Source organism: Stegodyphus dumicola, chromosome 3 (genome assembly GCF_044657685.1).
Source record: "Stegodyphus dumicola isolate Sdum_Otavi_A_Nest chromosome 3, ASM4465768v1".
NCBI lineage: Eukaryota > Metazoa > Arthropoda > Arachnida > Araneae > Eresidae > Stegodyphus > Stegodyphus dumicola.
Genome location: NC_140770.1, coordinates 245783196 through 245801661, shown reverse-complemented (window position 1 = coordinate 245801661; position 18466 = coordinate 245783196). Strand labels below are relative to the sequence as shown.

General features: G+C 31.2%; 1 protein-coding gene across 7 annotated transcripts in view; it reads right to left on the bottom strand.

Moving 5' to 3' along the window:
* Positions 1-18466, bottom strand: part of Sbp2 (SECIS-binding protein 2) — a 99536-nt gene that overhangs the window by 20478 nt on the left and 60592 nt on the right. For all 7 annotated transcript variants that reach the window (XM_085813996.1, XM_085813999.1, XM_085813998.1 and 4 more), the window contains 4 exons: positions 11811-11870; positions 11479-11601; positions 10049-10139; positions 2475-3195 (listed from right to left, as the gene is read on the bottom strand). In XM_085813996.1, coding sequence (XP_085670122.1) covers positions 2475-3195; positions 10049-10139; positions 11479-11601; positions 11811-11870 — 995 coding nt within the window. The remainder of the gene's footprint in view (positions 1-2474; positions 3196-10048; positions 10140-11478; positions 11602-11810; positions 11871-18466) is intronic.

Here is an 18466-nt window from a genome sequence, read left to right as displayed (position 1 = left end):
CAATTTCGATTCTTTCTGGCATTCCAAGCAACATGTTTTTAATCCAATGTTAGTTTTGTTCTTATTTTATTTTATGATTCCCTACATTAACACTGAAAAACTATATAACTGCAATTACTTATAAATTATGTTTGATTAATTATTGTGTTTAAAATATCAATTATTTATTATGATTAATGTATCATAAAAATATTTATAATAATGCAAATTCAGTATTTTTTTTTTTTTTTTTTTTTTTTTTTTTTTTGTTCACTGAATATCACAAATATTAATGTAAATGATTTAAAGTAGACAACATGACACTGAACTTGCCAGTTTTGCTAGAGTCTTGCATAAACTATAGGGAACATCAAAATCATACATTTGCAAACACATAGCAAGCATCTGTCAGAAATAAGCAGGAAATATTCAGAAATTTTGAATAACATACACGTTATTTGGTTTACATGGTCTTTGAAGCCTCAAAACATTTAATGGTAATGTATGAGGGATAGAGACAAAAAACCCACAATTCCAAACATGTCAGTCATTTTTTACTTTATGCTATTTTGCATAACAATTTATTCATAAAATGCATTTTGAAAAGTATAAGGTGAAACATGATGCAACACAAAAATTTTAAGAACAGTTAATTTTTAGTCCATAGGGGCTTTGCCCCTGAAGGACTATTGTTTTCGTTTTGCGATTTTGCGCTGAATCACTATAAATGTTCATTTCACTTTTCAAATTGTTGCCACCAAATGTTACGAATCCGTCCAGCATTATATTTGAAGAATTAAATAATGAAAAATCTGCATAAATGTATGTATATTTCTCGCATTGTGATAAAACAACGGTACATACAGCCATCGAATTTTGAATCACGTAATCCTCCTATGAATACGGGCATGTGGAAGACCAAATTTGAAATTTGGAGTTTATTATCGATTTCATATTTTGTAAAACTTTAACAAATATTTGAGTAACACAACGATTTGAAAGCGAGCAATGGCAACAATCTACGGGAGAAAAAAAATAAACCTTTTTATCTCCAGCGTGCGGAACTGTGTATTGGAAATTCTAAAGATAGGCAGGCTCATTTTGAAATTATTTTGCGACATTGCTATTGAACTGAAATTTATGGCTTAAGTGCAAAGAACATGATATTTAATAAATAAAGGTAACACACAAAACATTAAAAAAAGGCTTCTTTGGACGTAATTTAAAATCTGAAATCTTTCAGATTTTTTTATATTTATTTTGATCTAACTTGTTGCATTTTTTTGTACTGATTTACTAAGTTAAACATGTGGATGAAAAAACTAAAAGCATAAAATATTTTGGCATTATATATATTGAATGAATGACTGCCTATCATTTTTTTTCTAAAATTTTAAGGAGGAAAAAAATAAATTTTGTCAATATTTATTAGCACCTCGCTTTTTGCTAACGCTAATGTGAACCATGCAAACTTTAGAATGTAGAAGGTAAACAATTTAGTTTTCTCTGCATCAAAGTGTGAATTTTGATGGTGCTTTCTTGTATCATGTTTTTCCATTATTGAGCAGTTACAAGCTACCTTGTGATAAAAGTTTTGAAATCACTTTAGAAAGAAAAAAATATTTTCTTCAAGCTATTACATAACAGAGTCACTCCTTTAGAAATAAATTTTATGAATAAATTTATATATAAATAACATGCATAACAAGAGTTACAATCCGTATGTTTTGAGTAATGTACTTATGGTTTCAAACTCCTGTATCTTAAGAATTAGAGGAATGTGAGATTAGGTTTTAACAATCAGTCGAATTAAGTAATACACAAAGCCTGAGTGGATAAGGTCACTGAATACTGGAAGTTCAATTCAGTTTCAAATCCCAGCGATTTGGCTAGCTGCATGGGTGTTTTCATGGTTTTCCCTATGCATGACTCTGATATGAATAGGTTACCCTTTGAAACTTCTCTAGAAAGGTATTTCTCATATTAGGCAAACAATCCTCACATACTTTGCCCTATTTGATTAAGCAAACAACAGATATACAAATAAGACTAAAGTTATTTAGAACTTTAGATTTTCTTTTCTTGTTTATTTCTTAAATGTGCGAGTTAAGCTATTATAAATGCTTTGCTTTTAAAGTCCTCTATAACTACGCATAGTTCAAATAAAATCAGCAAATTCAAGATTCTGTGCTCCTTTTGCCACATCCATTTTTTGTTCACAATGATTAAATAAAGTTAATCAGAGTGAAATACAAAGATTCTATTGCAAAACTTCTTAACTAGAAGACTATCAATATAAAATAATTACAGATCAACCATGAGATATTCAGTTTTATTTACAGAAAAATAAGTATAATTTTTCTTAGATCTCCTTATTTAATAATAACATATTACAATAATTATTTGATTATTTAGCTTTGCACATTTTGTATGAGAATTTCATGCATAGATACTATTCATTTTCAAATTACACAGTATAATCTGTAAATACTTACTCTCTAAAATTACGAGTATGAATTACAATTTTTGCAGCTTGAATCTTTTCTTCATAAGAGCAGTTTCCTTCCAGTTTATCAGAATTATGCTCTGTACTTGATAAATTAGTTCCAGTTTCAAAAGAATTTGATCTTTTACCTTCATCTAATTCAGAATCATAAGGTATGCTTTTCTCACTTTCTGTGATACTATCATTAACAGCTGTCAAAATATTACTCTGGTAATTTACCATATTAACACATTTAAAGTTATTTTTATCAACATCACTAAGAGTCGTAACTTGATTTTCAGAAAGTTCTACCTCTGATTTCTTGAATTCCAGAATATTATTTTCTTGACAATCGTCATTTGTGGGTGTGCTTTCAATGCTAGAATTATCAGTAAATAAACTAACTTCCAAATCACATTTACCAATAACATTTTTTTTATTTCCAGAGGAATGTAAACACTGACATTTATCACCTGATGAATCTATGAATGTTTCTTTTGTATCGATGATACAATGATTTTTTTTAGATGCAGTAACATCGTCAAACTCTTTTTGCAAATTTTTATCTTTTTCCAGCAACGGAGATAAACATGGTTCTTGACATTTTTCCTCAACTGTATTTTCCATAGATGATATCAAAGTGCCATCGTTCTTCATATTACCCCCATTTGAAATTTCAGAGAATACAACTGTTTCACATCCACTAGAATTACATTCGTCTTCATCTACACCTGAAATACAATTTCCATGATTACCACAACATACAATTCATAATCAAAACTTTTAGTACATACACCAAATATGGAAAATCTACTTACCATCTGCTGAAGATATCAAAATTTCATGCATACCAATCCTTTGGGACCAAATAACTATCTTAAGTAATTCATGGAATTGGTAAAAATATTTTGACTATTAGATGCTTAACACATAACACATAGGTTGTTTTGTCAGTGATAACTCCAACCTAAATTTTTTAAAAACAACTGCACCAAGGGTTTATTACCAATTTATCAATAGCAATTGAAACAGAAGCCAAAATCAAATAGCCACTGGTGACAGTACATATTGTCAAGGTCTGCAAGTTTCATAGATTACATTTAGGTAAAAAGATGGAGCCTGAAGCGATATAGTAAGAGGATAGATGTTATATATATGCGGTTTAAGTGTTTTTCACCGATAGTTTATTGGTTGCTTGCGTAACTGTAACTTGTTTTATTCCCCGTGCAGTGCAGAACATGACGAAAATTATGAGAAAGCTAAGCTGGGAAAATTAAAATACAAGAGCACATGCATTTAACATTTAATAAAGAAATTTAACATCTATGTATAATAGAATTTGGAAATATACAACCGGCAACGATGAAAAAATAAATAAATATCTTTATTATATGTGGCTTAAGTGTCTGTTTGTCGCCGATAGTTTATTGGTTGCTAGCGTAACTGTACTAGCCAATGGGGTGCAGTTGCCATTTCAACTGAGATGTAGACAATTTCCTGTAAAACTTGCCTTTGCTATGACCATCAATAAGTCTCAGGGCCAAATGCCGTGTTGGCATTTTTTTACCTGAGCCTGCATTTGGACACAGTCTACTTTATGTTGCCTGTTCAAGAGTTTGTGAAAGAATGGACGTAAAATTAAAAATAATGGATGGTCCTCTGCAAGGCGAGCTTAAAAATTATGAAAAGATCTACACAAGAAATGTTGTGTACAAAGAGATCTTTGACATGTGAATTAACATTTTATTATTTAAATCACCTTTATTTATTGAGCTAGCGGTGGCTTTAAAGAAATGCACCACCGCTGATTTCCTTTATTGCACTCTACTTTAAGCAATTAAGCAAGTAGAAGGGGGAAATCCCGTGGGGCAGAAAGCAAAGGGGCATTCTCATCGCCTGCCCTGGGTAATTCAGTTTGAATTAGCAGACACCTTTGCACAAATCATTTTAATTACAATTTATAATATCTAGAACAGCAGTCATTTTTTATGACTGCCGGGCTTTCTAGTACAGTATAAGTGAGCAAGACACCAGTATTTCAATATAGGTTACACAGATACAGTCCCACAATACTAATTCAGAAGCTCTTGCCGCAATTTTGAAGGAGAACATCCCGGAAAGTGGTCTGAGGGTCCCACCATTCTTCTACGAACAATCAATCAAAAGGACTTTCAGCTTGCCACATATTTTGAGGGCCTTCTTGCCCACAGATACTACATGCTTATGAACATCCATCCGTTTTCTGGGATATGAACCTAGGCCCATCATTATGGCAGTGGCAGAATTTAAGATAGTAGTGGCTTCAGAATTCTGTGAGCCTTTTTATGCCTTTTTCTAAGGCATATATTAAGTCCCTTTCTAAGTCTGCAAAAAACTGAAAATACTGCCAGATCCAGATTGCTCTCGCTTATTAATATTACCTGCATCCACTTATGTTTGTTGTGCATTTTTCAAGGACTGGCAACAGGGCAGTCCACCTCATTAAGCTGCAATCAGTTAGAAATATTAGAGGGAAAACTCTCCAGATTCTATGTGCCCTGCAATTTCCCATATCTGAATTCAATAGAAGCTCTTTGGAATCAATCTTAAGGCCACGTTTTCTCAATCTTAGGGCCTCGTTTCGAGACTCAAGTGTTAGAAGGAGATGTGATCAGTGGCACAGCAAGTACAATAACAAGACTGGTAACCCTCTAATATCTGGTGGCATTGACACTGCAGCATATTACAACTGCTTTTCAATCTAGAGGTGGACTTAGATCTTATTAAGTAGATATACCTGATGTTTTGCTTGGTGAATGCACATCCTACAAATTAATATACTATTATAAATGCTATATACAATCAGTGTTTTCTTTAAGTTACTCTTTTAGCTTTTTGCTACTTATAAAAGATAAAGGAATTACATAAAAAAATAAAAGATAACTGTGTAATATATTCTGGAGAAGCTTGATTATTTTCAATATTCTTCATAAAATTACCAAAACTATAATGTCAAATACAAATTACACAGCAAATATTTAATTATACAAATTCTGAAAATTAAAAATTAACAAGCAAGAAAAAATAAATTCTTTTATAATAAACTCAGGCAGAAGCAAAATATTCAAAATATCTATTTGTTAGTTGGAATGCTACTGAACTTTTAGTTGATAATAAAGTTCCAAATATAGATTCCAATTAATATATTTAATAATCATACAAATGAATGCAACAGAACAGAATATGCCAAACATGTCACAATAAGAACTATATACAGTACACTCTCGATTATCCGCGGAATTGGGTGGCGCGGCCGCCACGGATAACAAAAATCGTGGATAATTCGAAAAAAGCTAAAAACGGGTATAACAAAAGAGAAAACAGTCATTCCAACTTTGAAAAATCGTTTTATAAATAAACAGCAGGAAATGTTTAACTAACACTTAATATTTTAGTATATCACTCAAAACTAACCTAAAATGCATTTTGTTAATGAAAACAGAAAAGTGCTTTGTATACTTACGAGAGGCGTCGAAGATACACAGAAAAATTAATACATATGTACTGTTTTAAGACTGTAATGTATTTTTAATTACAAAAGCATAACTGTAAAACTACACCTTTTTGTAGAAATCAGTCATTTGTGTTTGCTTCTTGCTTTGGAAGCATTTTCTCTAGATCCGAGATTGCATTTTTCGTAGCATAAGTTTCTCGGCCAACTCTGTGTCTTCTTGTTCTTCCAAATAGCTCAGCAGTCCATCGACTTGTTGCAAAGCTGCTTCGTGAGTCTTCAGCATCTGCACAGTGGGCTCTTATTCGCCTTCACTTCGCTGTCCTTCATTTTCGGTCTCTCCCCTTGCTTTCTTTACAATTTCGTCATCTGTCAAGCGTTCAAAGCCAGGTTCGTTGACGTCACAACTCCAACCATTCGTTAATTCATCGATGTTCTCACCACCCGGATCTGTTTTCACCATATCGGCAAAAGTTGCCATGGGCGTGTCTACATCTTCATTCTCTTCTTCACAACTCAAAGGGCTTAGGTTGTTGTTGGCTTCAACTTTAGGCATGAGTTTTCTCCATGATTTTTTTTAGGGTTGGCGGTTTCACTGAGTCCCATGCAGATGCAACATCGTAGCTGCTGTCTGCTGTCCAAGATTGTGTAGTGTTTCCAAAACTCTTTCAGATTATAACCTTCTTCAATTTTGGTCATTAGCACCTTGGTTTGGTATGTTCTCTTCATTGTTGCAATGACTCCTTTGTCCATGGGTTGGATTAGTGAAGTAATGTTTGGAGGGAGAAACTTTGCAAAAATTTGTCCATCAGAAGACTTTAGCACGCTTGTTGCTGGGTGAGAAGGTACATTGTTGATCAATAGCACAGCTTTTCAGGCAGGTTTTTCGATTTAAGATGTTTACGCTTTTGAAGAACAAAGATTTTTTCGAACCATTCTTGAAAAATGTTTCGGTTCATCCATCCCCCCCCCTTTTTTTTTTTGGTTAAAGTAATCAACGGGCAAATTTTCTATCCATGTGCCTTTGAAAGATCTCGGTTTTTTTTTACTTTCCAATGACAACAAGTCTAAGTTTATGTCAACCGGTAGCATTACTGCAAGACATGATAGTGATCCTTTCCTTACTGCTTTTATGACCCGCACTTTAGCATTTTCACTTTCAAATGCTAAAGTGCGAGTGGGAAGACATTTCCACAAAAGTCCCGATTCGTTGGCATTGTGAATTTGTTCAAAAGATAGCTCTTCTTTTAAAACAAATTCTTAAAATTCATGGTGGAAATCGTCGGCTGCTTGTTGGTCACCACTAAGTTTCTCCCCATGAAATCCAATTTCTCGAATTCCATGTCGCTGCTTAAAGTCAACCAGCCAGAAGACGCATCAAAATTTCCTTTCAAGCCTAACAACTCAAAAAAGGTTTTTGCCTTCGCCGCAATGATAGAACCATTTACAGGAGTACCCTCTTTTCGAACTTGAGCTAACCACTCTGTCAATGCCGTGTCTAGCTCATCAAAGTTAGAACCATTCATAGTTTTTCGTGTTTTCATTGCAGAAGCACCAACATTGATGCAAAGTTTACCAGTTTGTCTTTTTACTTTAGAATGTCATGCACTGTTGTTTCCGCGATTCCGTAATCCAATTCCATCTGCTGCCTTGTAGCGCTGTTTGCTACTTTGGAAATTAATTCTAGTTTTTGCGCAATTGTCAACACAACCTTCTTTCGTTTTCTTGACATTTTAAATCGGTAACAAAACACAAAACCAAAAAGCACAAGCACTGAACACAATAAAAGATAAGAAATTAACTCCGACCGGTTCACAAACACTATCAGGCTTAAACTATAATAATGGCAAGTGTGAGGAAGTGGACGTGTCAGTAATATTAAGACGAGAGACGGCGGTAGAGCGGGCACTGCAAGGGTGAGTAAGAAATCACTTACTTATCAGAGGGAAAGGTTCTGAGAAGGCCGCGGGGAAGGTTCCGAGAAGGCCTGGAATATTTTTGCCATAAATAAGCACGATGTTAGGAAATTTAACATTTCGCTGTTTTGTGAACATTTTTATTTTCTTTGCTTTACACTTGTAAAAAACTTTGTGCAGTAGGTGTGAATAATCTGCTCTGCGGATAATAGGGAGTCTACTGTAGTACCTAAGAATTATTTTTTTTAAAAATTATTTATAATTTATCTTTCTCAAACATGATGACAAGAAAAGGACTCCTCAGCTTTGCAACAATTGTCTACAACACCACCAGAATAATACCAGTTGTGTTTTATACTCATGAAACAAATAAAACCCCTTGAAATTTTAAAACAATGGAATGATTTTGTAAATAAAAGATATTAAAAACAGGCCTGAAGTTGCTAAATAGCATCAATAATTATATGATCTCAAGAACAAGGCACTGGACATGCATAGCACAATACTATAAATTAAGTTATTGAAGAATGTCTTAAATTACATAATTTTGACAAATTACATAGAAGAGTTTAAAAAATTCTAAAATTAAATGACTGTTTGAAAAATTTAATTTTATTATGTTGACAAATATGAAAGAAAAAAATTAGGATAGAATTCATCTTTTCATTCCTAAAATAAAATACTACAAAAACAGTTAAGGATTTCAAATACTAATCAATAATAATAGATTCTACTCAAGATATTAATCTTCTGAAATAAACTGATGGTCATTATTATCAGTAAACATAATAAGTTTTCATTTTTATGAAGCATTAGAAATAATATTAATTGACAATCTCAATAAAGAAAATGAATTAATAAATTTAAAACATATTTACAGATGAATTTGAATCATATCAATTTAAGAAGCCTCTAGAAAATTTTAAGATTTATATATATATGAAGAATAATAATATATTTATTTATATTTCAAATATGCACAGCTCTAGTAAAATCAATATTAACTGCTGTAACATTAAATGAAGCTAGTAGTGAGCTCTCCTCTTCATGATTTCCGATAATGAACCAAAAATAATTACATAATTTGGATTATTATCAACAGAAAGTAATAAATGTGTATTGTTCTTGACCTTCTTTAAGACTTTTAAGAGGGTAAAGTCTAAAATGTGATATAAAATACTAAAAAGGACTTAAATTTTCAAATACTTTTTATTATTTACCTTTTTGTCATAAAATTTTTTTCAAAATATTATATTTAATTTCAGTATATTATTACTTATTTTCAAATTATTATTATATTTACTCAGCTATTTTCCACCCTGCTTTTTCAGTATACATAAAGTTATAGCAAAGTATAGTGTGTGAATTATAAAAATATTATTCAAAGCTATATTGACTCCAGAAATATAGAATATGTTAATATCAGTACATCTCTTCATATGCACTTCTTAATCTATCTGTTTCTTCCTAGTACACTCCATATAATATTCCTTTCTCTATTTTTAAAAGAGAAAATTCATGAAAATAGGGGAAGAAATATAGCAGTAACTATGAGACTTATGTATTACTTTTCAGACCATGTTATATTTTCATGGTATTAATATATTTTCAAGATACGTATAAATATTTTCCATGTATTTTATTAGGATATTACACTTTGATACATATGAGTGTTAAACATCCTAATGCTTTCCCAGTTCTTTCTGCAAAAATTTGTATAATGATAAATTAAGTTGCAGTTATAAGGTATTTCTTGCGCCTTCGTGGTGTAGTGGTCAGCACACTGAGCCGGTATTTCAGAGGTCCGTATTTCGATTACCGGTGAAGGCGTTGCCAATTTTTCATCTTGCCTGCTTCAAAAAATACCTAATGTCTCTACACAGTTATAATCCTAAAGCAGCAAGGCAGGCAACAAACTTTAAAAGTCTGAATTCCCATTTATCTACAAAATATCTAATACAATAGAATAATTTTTAAAAGAAGCCTGGTGAAAAAGTAAACAATTTTTCCATGGAAACCTATCTTTTTTAAAAAGATTTCTTTCATTACAATTAATTTGGGAGAATGGAATCCCTTTTGTAATCATTTTTTTGCACCATCACTGTTACCATACATAAATAAAGTGTTCAAATAACTATATAATTTTTATAATGTTACTAAATAATAGCTAAACCTTACCATTTTCGTGTTCTTCATTGGAATCTGCTTGAATAAACTTCTGTAACTGAAGAAATTGCTCTTTCCTAATCTTTCGATCCATTAAAATAATCTGATATTAAAAAAGGAGAGGGAAGAAAAACATTATAAAGCAATATCAGTTTCAGTTTATCACAATAAAAAGCCATCATTATAATACAGCCAATTGCTTATACATTAAGTTAAAGGGAAGGGAAATTTTATGTTGACAAATACTTTTAAACCTATGCCAGTACATGCCATATTGCTTAATTCTGCATTTTATATGGGTATTTATCTATTGTGACAGGATGGAAAAGTCCAACTTCAGATTACTTTTGATACTGTTCAAATCAATTTAGCGATTCAGTGACATTTATTCATGAGTCAAAAAATAATTCCTGGAAAATTATTAACATGCCATATTACAATGCTTCAATACAGCAAGCTTTTCAAGTGATTCAAGTTTGGGAACTAAACAATTCAGTTTTTGGAGAAAAAATTGGGTAAAACTGTTAATGAAAAAAATAAAGACGTAACAAATAATAACATATACAAACTCACTGAAGAATCTTTCAAAATGCCACAATAAAATTCTGAACACAACTGGAAATGAGAAATTTTATTTTATTTTTATTTCTTAAGTACTATGTTAGCAAGCAGGCATGAGAAATCTTCTCTTCATGAAAAATAATCTTAAATGATTAAAACTTCCAGTCACGTAATAAACTTGAATCATTATGTTAATAATCACTAACATGTTTTGTCTTGTATTTTATATTTATACATTTCTTACAGACAACTTAGAAGTCAAATGCATAGTTAGAACATTTAAGAAACAACATTTAAAAAGCAGATTATAAGATAGTTAAAAATTATAGATAACATATATACAGTAAAATATTAAAAAAAGAATTAAATGCATTTTATTCTAAAAACATCTAATATTATTTATATCAATTTCCTTTAACTGAAAAACATGAACATGTTGCAAGATATAGTATCTCCTTTTATGGAACTTCCGCTTCATGAAAACTCGAAATTATGAACTATTTTTTAAAAAATAAAAAATAAATTTATAAAAAATGAAGACTCTTTTAACATTTTTTTTCACTTGATATAAAATGATTGTCTGGTACTGCCAGATTGGTGCCAAATGATTATCTTGAAGGCAAAATTCTAGTTAATAATTGACCATGCTTTATATAGTTCTAATTCATGCATTATAGATAACAATGAATTAGTTAAAAAAGGTTGGGCATTTTTATACATAATCATGGTTTGCTAAATTTCATCTAATGCAAACAAATTTATGCATCAAATGAGTGTTTAAAATGATTAAAGAATTTCAGTTCTTGTCAGTTCCAATTTAAAAGGTGTATTTTTTAAGACAGTTAACTAATAAATAACAACTTAACTAATAAAAATATAACCTTTTTCAAATGAGTTAATTTCTTAGTTTTGGGTTTCTCTCTCTCTTTTCCTCTTTTGACAGCAGGAGACGATGAGTCAAGTAAATTAAGTGGTTGATGCACATTCTTTAAAATTCCAGTATTCTAATTAAAAAAATAAAAAAAATTATAGAAAATTATAAAAAGTAAATAAATAAAAATATTTTCAACTATCCTTTTCAACAGATAATAAAACATGTCTGTAAGAAAATAAAATAATGAAGAATTCCAAAAAATATAGTATTATTACAAATAATATCATGTATTTTAAAATCTTACATAATTATTTAAGATAAGGGAATAAACAGCAGTACCTTTTTTGGATCCAGGGCAACTGATGGACTATCCTCTATCTTTTTTTCTTTTGATTTAGACTGAAAAATGATAAAATATACTTTACAGAAAATTTATAACTGGTCAAAAATACTCTCAGAAAAGAATGAGGGATAAAATAAAACAGACAACAGTGTTATAAAGATTTGAAATGGAAAGAAAAAAATTACAGGAAGATGCACTGTATATAACAATTGAAATACATCTTACTTATAAAAAAACTCTATTCCAGTCCCTTTTAAAAATTTTTTCTTGTCATTAACAAATTTATGCATCTATTTATATCTAAATCCATTTTAAATAGGTTTCTTCAATAAACCGTTCAGGAGGGAAATGTGAAATTTGTATCCTCCGGGTGCTTCAATGTTTGCAAAGATTTGTCTTACAACACAATTATTAATCAGTTATTTACCTACTCTTACATTAAATATAATTCATTCCCATTTAAAATAAATTATGATTTATCAGAATAAAGTTAAAGTAAGTGTATGAAGATCCCATATTTAATAGTACATCGAAAAAATTACTACTAGTACTTTTTTTGCTCCAAACTATTTTGTGTGTTTTTGTGTACAAATTAATTTTGAATTCTTATTTTGATTACACTTAATAATTCCCTTAAAATTTCAGCATACTTCTATACTAAGAGACAGAAAAATATGATGAAGGTTTTTTAATTTGTGTAGCTGCTTGGATCTGCTCTGCAGGAATTGAACTGGTATTTTTCTCTTTACTCCTGTCTGAGGTCAACACTGCTTAGGTCATACACATTGATTAAAATACTAGATTTCTCTTATTACTGTGCCTCACACTATAAGCAAGAGGTCTGGCAGTTTGGTTTATTTTTTGCAAGTTCTGATCAATGGTCTCTCACAGATCAAAATCCCATTCCCTTGTGCCTCATTATTGCAATCCTATTTGTTTTACAGCATCATGAGATGTTTCTATGATGCCAATTTGTTTGCATGTCTTCTGACAGAATCATGTGCTGAAAGTTTCAACTGAAATTTTGGGGCTACAGAGTTTGTCACTTTTTAGGTTGACTAAGTTTATCTCTTGGAATAATCTCCATCATCTGATAATTTTATTATTTAAATGGATTAAGAGGTTTTAAAAAAAACTTCTTAATGATAAGGGATTAATTTCATTATATATTTTGAACCAATAATAAAATTGGGGGCAATATGATCGAGCTGCAGAAATTAAGATGACTTCAAGGTTTGCAAAGGTTGATAGAGGCAATTCAGTTGTATCTAATACAGCTTAAGATAGAAAAAAGACAGAAAAAAAGTGCCTGTTGAATACTAACTAATAATTAATTCTTCACTCAAATTCTGTTATTGCTTCAGCAACACTGATCTTCATGTCTCTGGAAGAGGATAGTTCTGAAGATGATTTTTTTTTTCATTTTTTATAACTTAATGTTATAATAATAATGTTATAAAATATGTTGCCTCAATATTAAGAAGTGATTTATTTTACAGAATATAATACAGACTGTCATGCACTGAATTGAAAATAGTAATAATAATAATAAAATTATAGTTGCTAAAGGATCTTGCCTTTTTATGGCAATTTGAAATGCAAAGCTGTGATGTCCTGAAATGTGGCTATGATTTTATTCTAAAAAATGTAAAGCAGTAGAACTGAACTGAATTTAAAAAGCGATAGCTACTCGCTTTAGATGGTGTGTTTCACTTTCATTAAGACTTCATTCATCAGAATGCTCTTTGATATGCATGCTGGACTAAAACATACACTATAACCCTTATTTCCCAAATTCATCAGAAAAAAACTCAAACAAAGAAACAAGTAAGAGAGAAACGAAAAAACAATCTGATTTTAACAATCTGATTGCAACAGAGGGTTAACCACCATTAAGGTCTTTTATATTCTCACTGAGCTCACAGTTTACCAATCGGTTCCTTTCCTCACTCCTGTTAATACAACTTTTTTTGTGTGGGAGTCTTCAAAATTAAACATCATTTTCTTCGCACTTATGCTGCATGAAATTCAATGGCAAAATCCAAAAATGTTTTTAAAAATAACTTTTTTTATATTTATGACAACAGTGTTAAGTGTTGCTATACTTTTCGTTTTCTTTTTAGTCTTTCTCTCAGTTCATGTATCACAGTTTACTTAAAAAGATGACTTATACAACTTTGTGGTTGCTTGCAAAGTTCTTTTTTATAATAATTTAAAAGGCAAAAAGCAAAAGCAAGAATCATTTTTTTTTCATATATAACATCTTTATTATTCATTGTAGCACTCACTAACTCCTTACTGATTTTAGGCATGACAATACTTCGAAAACTAAACTGAAACTATAGGTGAAGTGAAAGTAGTAGTTATTATCTAGTAGAAGTAGTTGTAGTTATTATGACCAATAATAATTGTTGCCTACATCACTCCCCTACCAGTAACAAAGTTACGTTACTCTGAAAACAAGGTGGGAGAGAAGTTACAAATATCTATACAAATAACACCGATACAAACATATAAATTGAAATTATGTACACAAAGATAAACATAATTAAGTTTTAAATTAATATGAAAGAGTTATAAGTTCAAGAAGAGTCAATAACGTCATTGAAACGGACTGGATGTTTTACTGGTCTTCCACAGCGTGTGGATTTTTTAGGTTGTTCTATTTTCTGACTTGGCACAGATGTATGATCACTTTTTGAAGTTGGAGACAAAAGTTCATTAGGTTGTAACACATAAGCTGGTTTTAACTTATCCACAGAGATACTAACTTGTTTATTTTTAATTGATAGAAGAAAATATTTTGGGGTTCTTTGTAGTACCAAAAAGGGTCCTTCATATGGGGGCTTCAAATGTTTTTTTACTCTGTCAACCCGCAGAAACACATGCGAGCATGAGTACAAATCTTTTGTTTACATTTGGATTTGGATTGATAGGGCTTTAAGAGGGCCATCTGATTTCGAAGATTACTTACAAAATTATCATTAGACATTGGCATGTGTGATTCTTCAAAAAATTCGCCAGGTAATTTAATAGTTTTGCCATAAACCATTTCAGCTATTGTATACTTACAGTCCTCATGCAGAGCAGCTCGCAAACCCATAAGAACTGTTGGTAATGTTTCTGTCCAATGAAGAGAATTATGACATCTAATAGCTGTTTTTAAAGTATGGTGTAGACACTCAATTTTCCCATTACTCTGAGGATGGTAAGAAATTGTATGGCTTACTTTTACTCCACATAGCGAAGCCAAATTTCGAAACAGTTCTGAAATGAATGTTCCTCTGTCAGTAATAACACAAGAAGGTACACCAAATCGTGTTATCCAATGTTCATAAAAGGCTCTTGCTATATTTTCTGCTGTGATATTTGATAATGGTAGTACCACTTCCATCCAAGAGGTAAACCGATCAATACACGTCAAACAATAACTGTATCCATTAGAAGGTGAATAAGGCCCAATTAAATCAATGTGCATGACACTAAATCTTCGTCTGGTGCTTGATATTGAGAATATTCTGATTTTGTACAGTGTCTCACAAAAGTGATGGGACACTTGTGCTTTACAAAAGAAACTGTAATAAAATAAATTAAACATGTAAAAATTTTTTGTGGGTGTGTTTCATACTTAAATTTAGTAAAAATTATTACATAACATACATTTTCTCAAAATATTAAAATAATAATTTAATAAAAAATAGAATTGTTTAGAACGGAGCAAAAAATGGCTCACATAAGTGATGGGACACCATTAGATACTACTACGTACTACAATAAAAATATTTTTTGGGGTTTTTATTTTTACTCAAAAGCAATTAGCAATAATTTATAAAATCGTCTGCAGTCTTTCTCTCCAGTTTGTTTTGGAATTTTTGTGTTTTTTAGCTCTGTGCAGCCATAAATGCTAAACGAAAAGAAACTTCGCCTGAAATTCGAAAATTAGTTATTAATTTGCATATTGAACGTGAAAAATCTATTAGAGAAACTGCTGAAACAGTTAATATGAGTCATTCAACAGTTTTCAATATCATTAAATGATATAAAAAGAATCATATGATTCAGGATAAAAGAAGACCTGGCCGACCATCAAAGCTATCCAATGGAATAAAGCGAATTATTGTTCAAAATATTAAAAAAAATCCAAGAATGAGTGCTCCTAAAGTTGCTGCTGATTTACAAGCATTATATGGAGTAATTGTTAATCCTGAGACTATTAGAAGAATAATTCGATCTGCTGGATATCATGGTAGAGCAGCCAGGAAAAAATTCTTTGTAAGTGAAAAGAATAGAAAACTCAGACTGGCTTTCGCAAAATCCGACATAAATAAGAAGTCTGATTACTGGAATGAAGTTATATTTGCTGATGAGGGTAAATTTAATATATTTGGTTCTGACGGTAGAATCTTGGTGTAGAGAAAACCCAGGAAAGAATTTCGCAAACAGAACTTGGTGCCAACAGTAAAACATAGTGGAGGAGGAGTTATAGTATGGGGGTGTATGTCGTCCGCTGGAGTTGGTAATCTTGTTTTTATTGACAGTATAATGGATCAGGACAAGTATATTGACATTTTAATTCAAAACTTGAAATCTTCAGCACGAAAATTAAACCTTCATAACGATTTTAAATTCTACCAGGACAATGACCCCAAGCACACTGCTTTGAACGTTAGACTCTGGCTGCTGTATAACTGTCCTGAAATAATAAAAACACCACCACAATCTCCAGACTTTAAATCCCATAGAGAATATTTGGCAAGAATTGGAATCAAGAATTCGCAAACATACCATTTCTTCAAAACAACAATTAAAATCATTGCTTCAAGAAGAATGGGGTAAAATCACTCCAGCAATCACAAAAAAAATTAGTTGAATCCATCCCAAGAAGATTAAATCACGTTTTAAAAGTAAAAGGAAATCTAACAAAATATTAAAACATTTTAAGAAGTAAAATTTTTGGATAAATATTTGATGGAAAAGTAAGTGTCCCATCACTTATGTGAGCCATTTTTTGCTCTGTTCTAAACAATTGTATTTTTATTACATTACTATTTCAATATTTTGAGAAAATGTATGTTATGTAATAATTGTTACTAAATTTAAGTATGAAACACACCCACAAAAAATTTTTGCATGTTTTTTTAATTAATTTTACTACAGTTTCCTTTCGTAAAGCACAAGTGTCCCATCACTTTTGTGAGACACTGTATGTTTAGTTACTTTATTTTTCTGACAATTGATACAAGTTTGGGCCCACTGTTTAACATCTTTTTTTATATCCAGCGAAATGAATCTTTTAGTAATCTCTTTTACAGTACTTTGGATTCCAGGGTGAGCTAAACCATGAATTGCATTAAATATTTTCATCCGAAAAGTTTTAGGTATGAATGGTCTGATATAAGAAATAGAGGTATATCAATATAAGAGTTTTCCTGATGGTAATTGGTGCTGTTTAATATGCAATGATTTGGAATGTAATTTCAACTGTTGCAGTTCATCATCATTAATTTTGTGCATCTGCTATCAGGTCAAAATCAACAACAGGTGAATCGATTTCCTCAATTCTAGATAGGCTGTCTGCAACCACATTGTTTTGACCACTTATATAGCGTAGGTTCGTAGATAATTGTGAGATATATTATAGCTGTCTTAGTTGTCTGCGAGAGGCTTTATTATTATTTTGCTTAAAAGCAAATGTTAAGGGCTTATGATCCGTATAAATAGTAAAATCGCGGCCTTCAAGTAAATGTTTAAAATGTTTAACAGACAAATATATACCCAAGAGCTTACGATCGTAAGCGCTATAATTTTTCTGGGCATCATTAAGCTTTTTTGAAAAAAATGCAATAGGCTTCTATCCGTTTGGTTCTTTTTGTTGAATAACTGACCCAATAGCCAAATCGGATGCATCTGTCAGAAGTGGCCAGAGGGTAATCCGAATTGGGGTAGGCCATCAACGCTACTTGAGCAATATCTTGTTTACATTCTTCAAAACATTTCCTGGCTTCATTGGTCCATAGTATTTTATGTCGATCTTTTTTTGTAGATCTTTTCAAAAGTTCATGAAGAGGAACTTGAGTTTCTGCGGCATTTTTTATGTAATTACAATAGAAATTGATCATTTCTAAGAAGGAACGAAATTGGTGTATAGTTTCTGGCAATGGATATTCTATGATAGCTTTAATTTTTTGAGGTAGAGGTTTTGAACCTTCAGCAGATATTTGATAGCCTAAAAAGTCTATTACAGGTACTCCCAAAACTGATTTGCTAATTTGCTAATATTAATTCGGAGACCATATTTATCTAAACGCTAGAAAACTGTTTTAAGATGTAAACGATGTTCTTCCTCACAAGAAGAGGCAATCAACACATCATCCAAATATGAAAACACGAGGTCTAGGCCATAAAAATCTTCATTGATGAACCTCTGAAAGGTTGCAGGGGCATTTTTGATACCAAAACTCATGACATTGAATTGGTAAAGACCAAAAGGTGTGATGATGGCAGTTTTTTTCTTTATCTTCGTCTGCTACTGGAATGTGAAAATACGCTTTAAAGAGATCAATTTTAGAAAATATAGTTTTATGAGTTAAAATATGTTGAAAATCTTGAATTCGAGGAATGGGATAAAGATCAGATACAGTTAATTCATTCA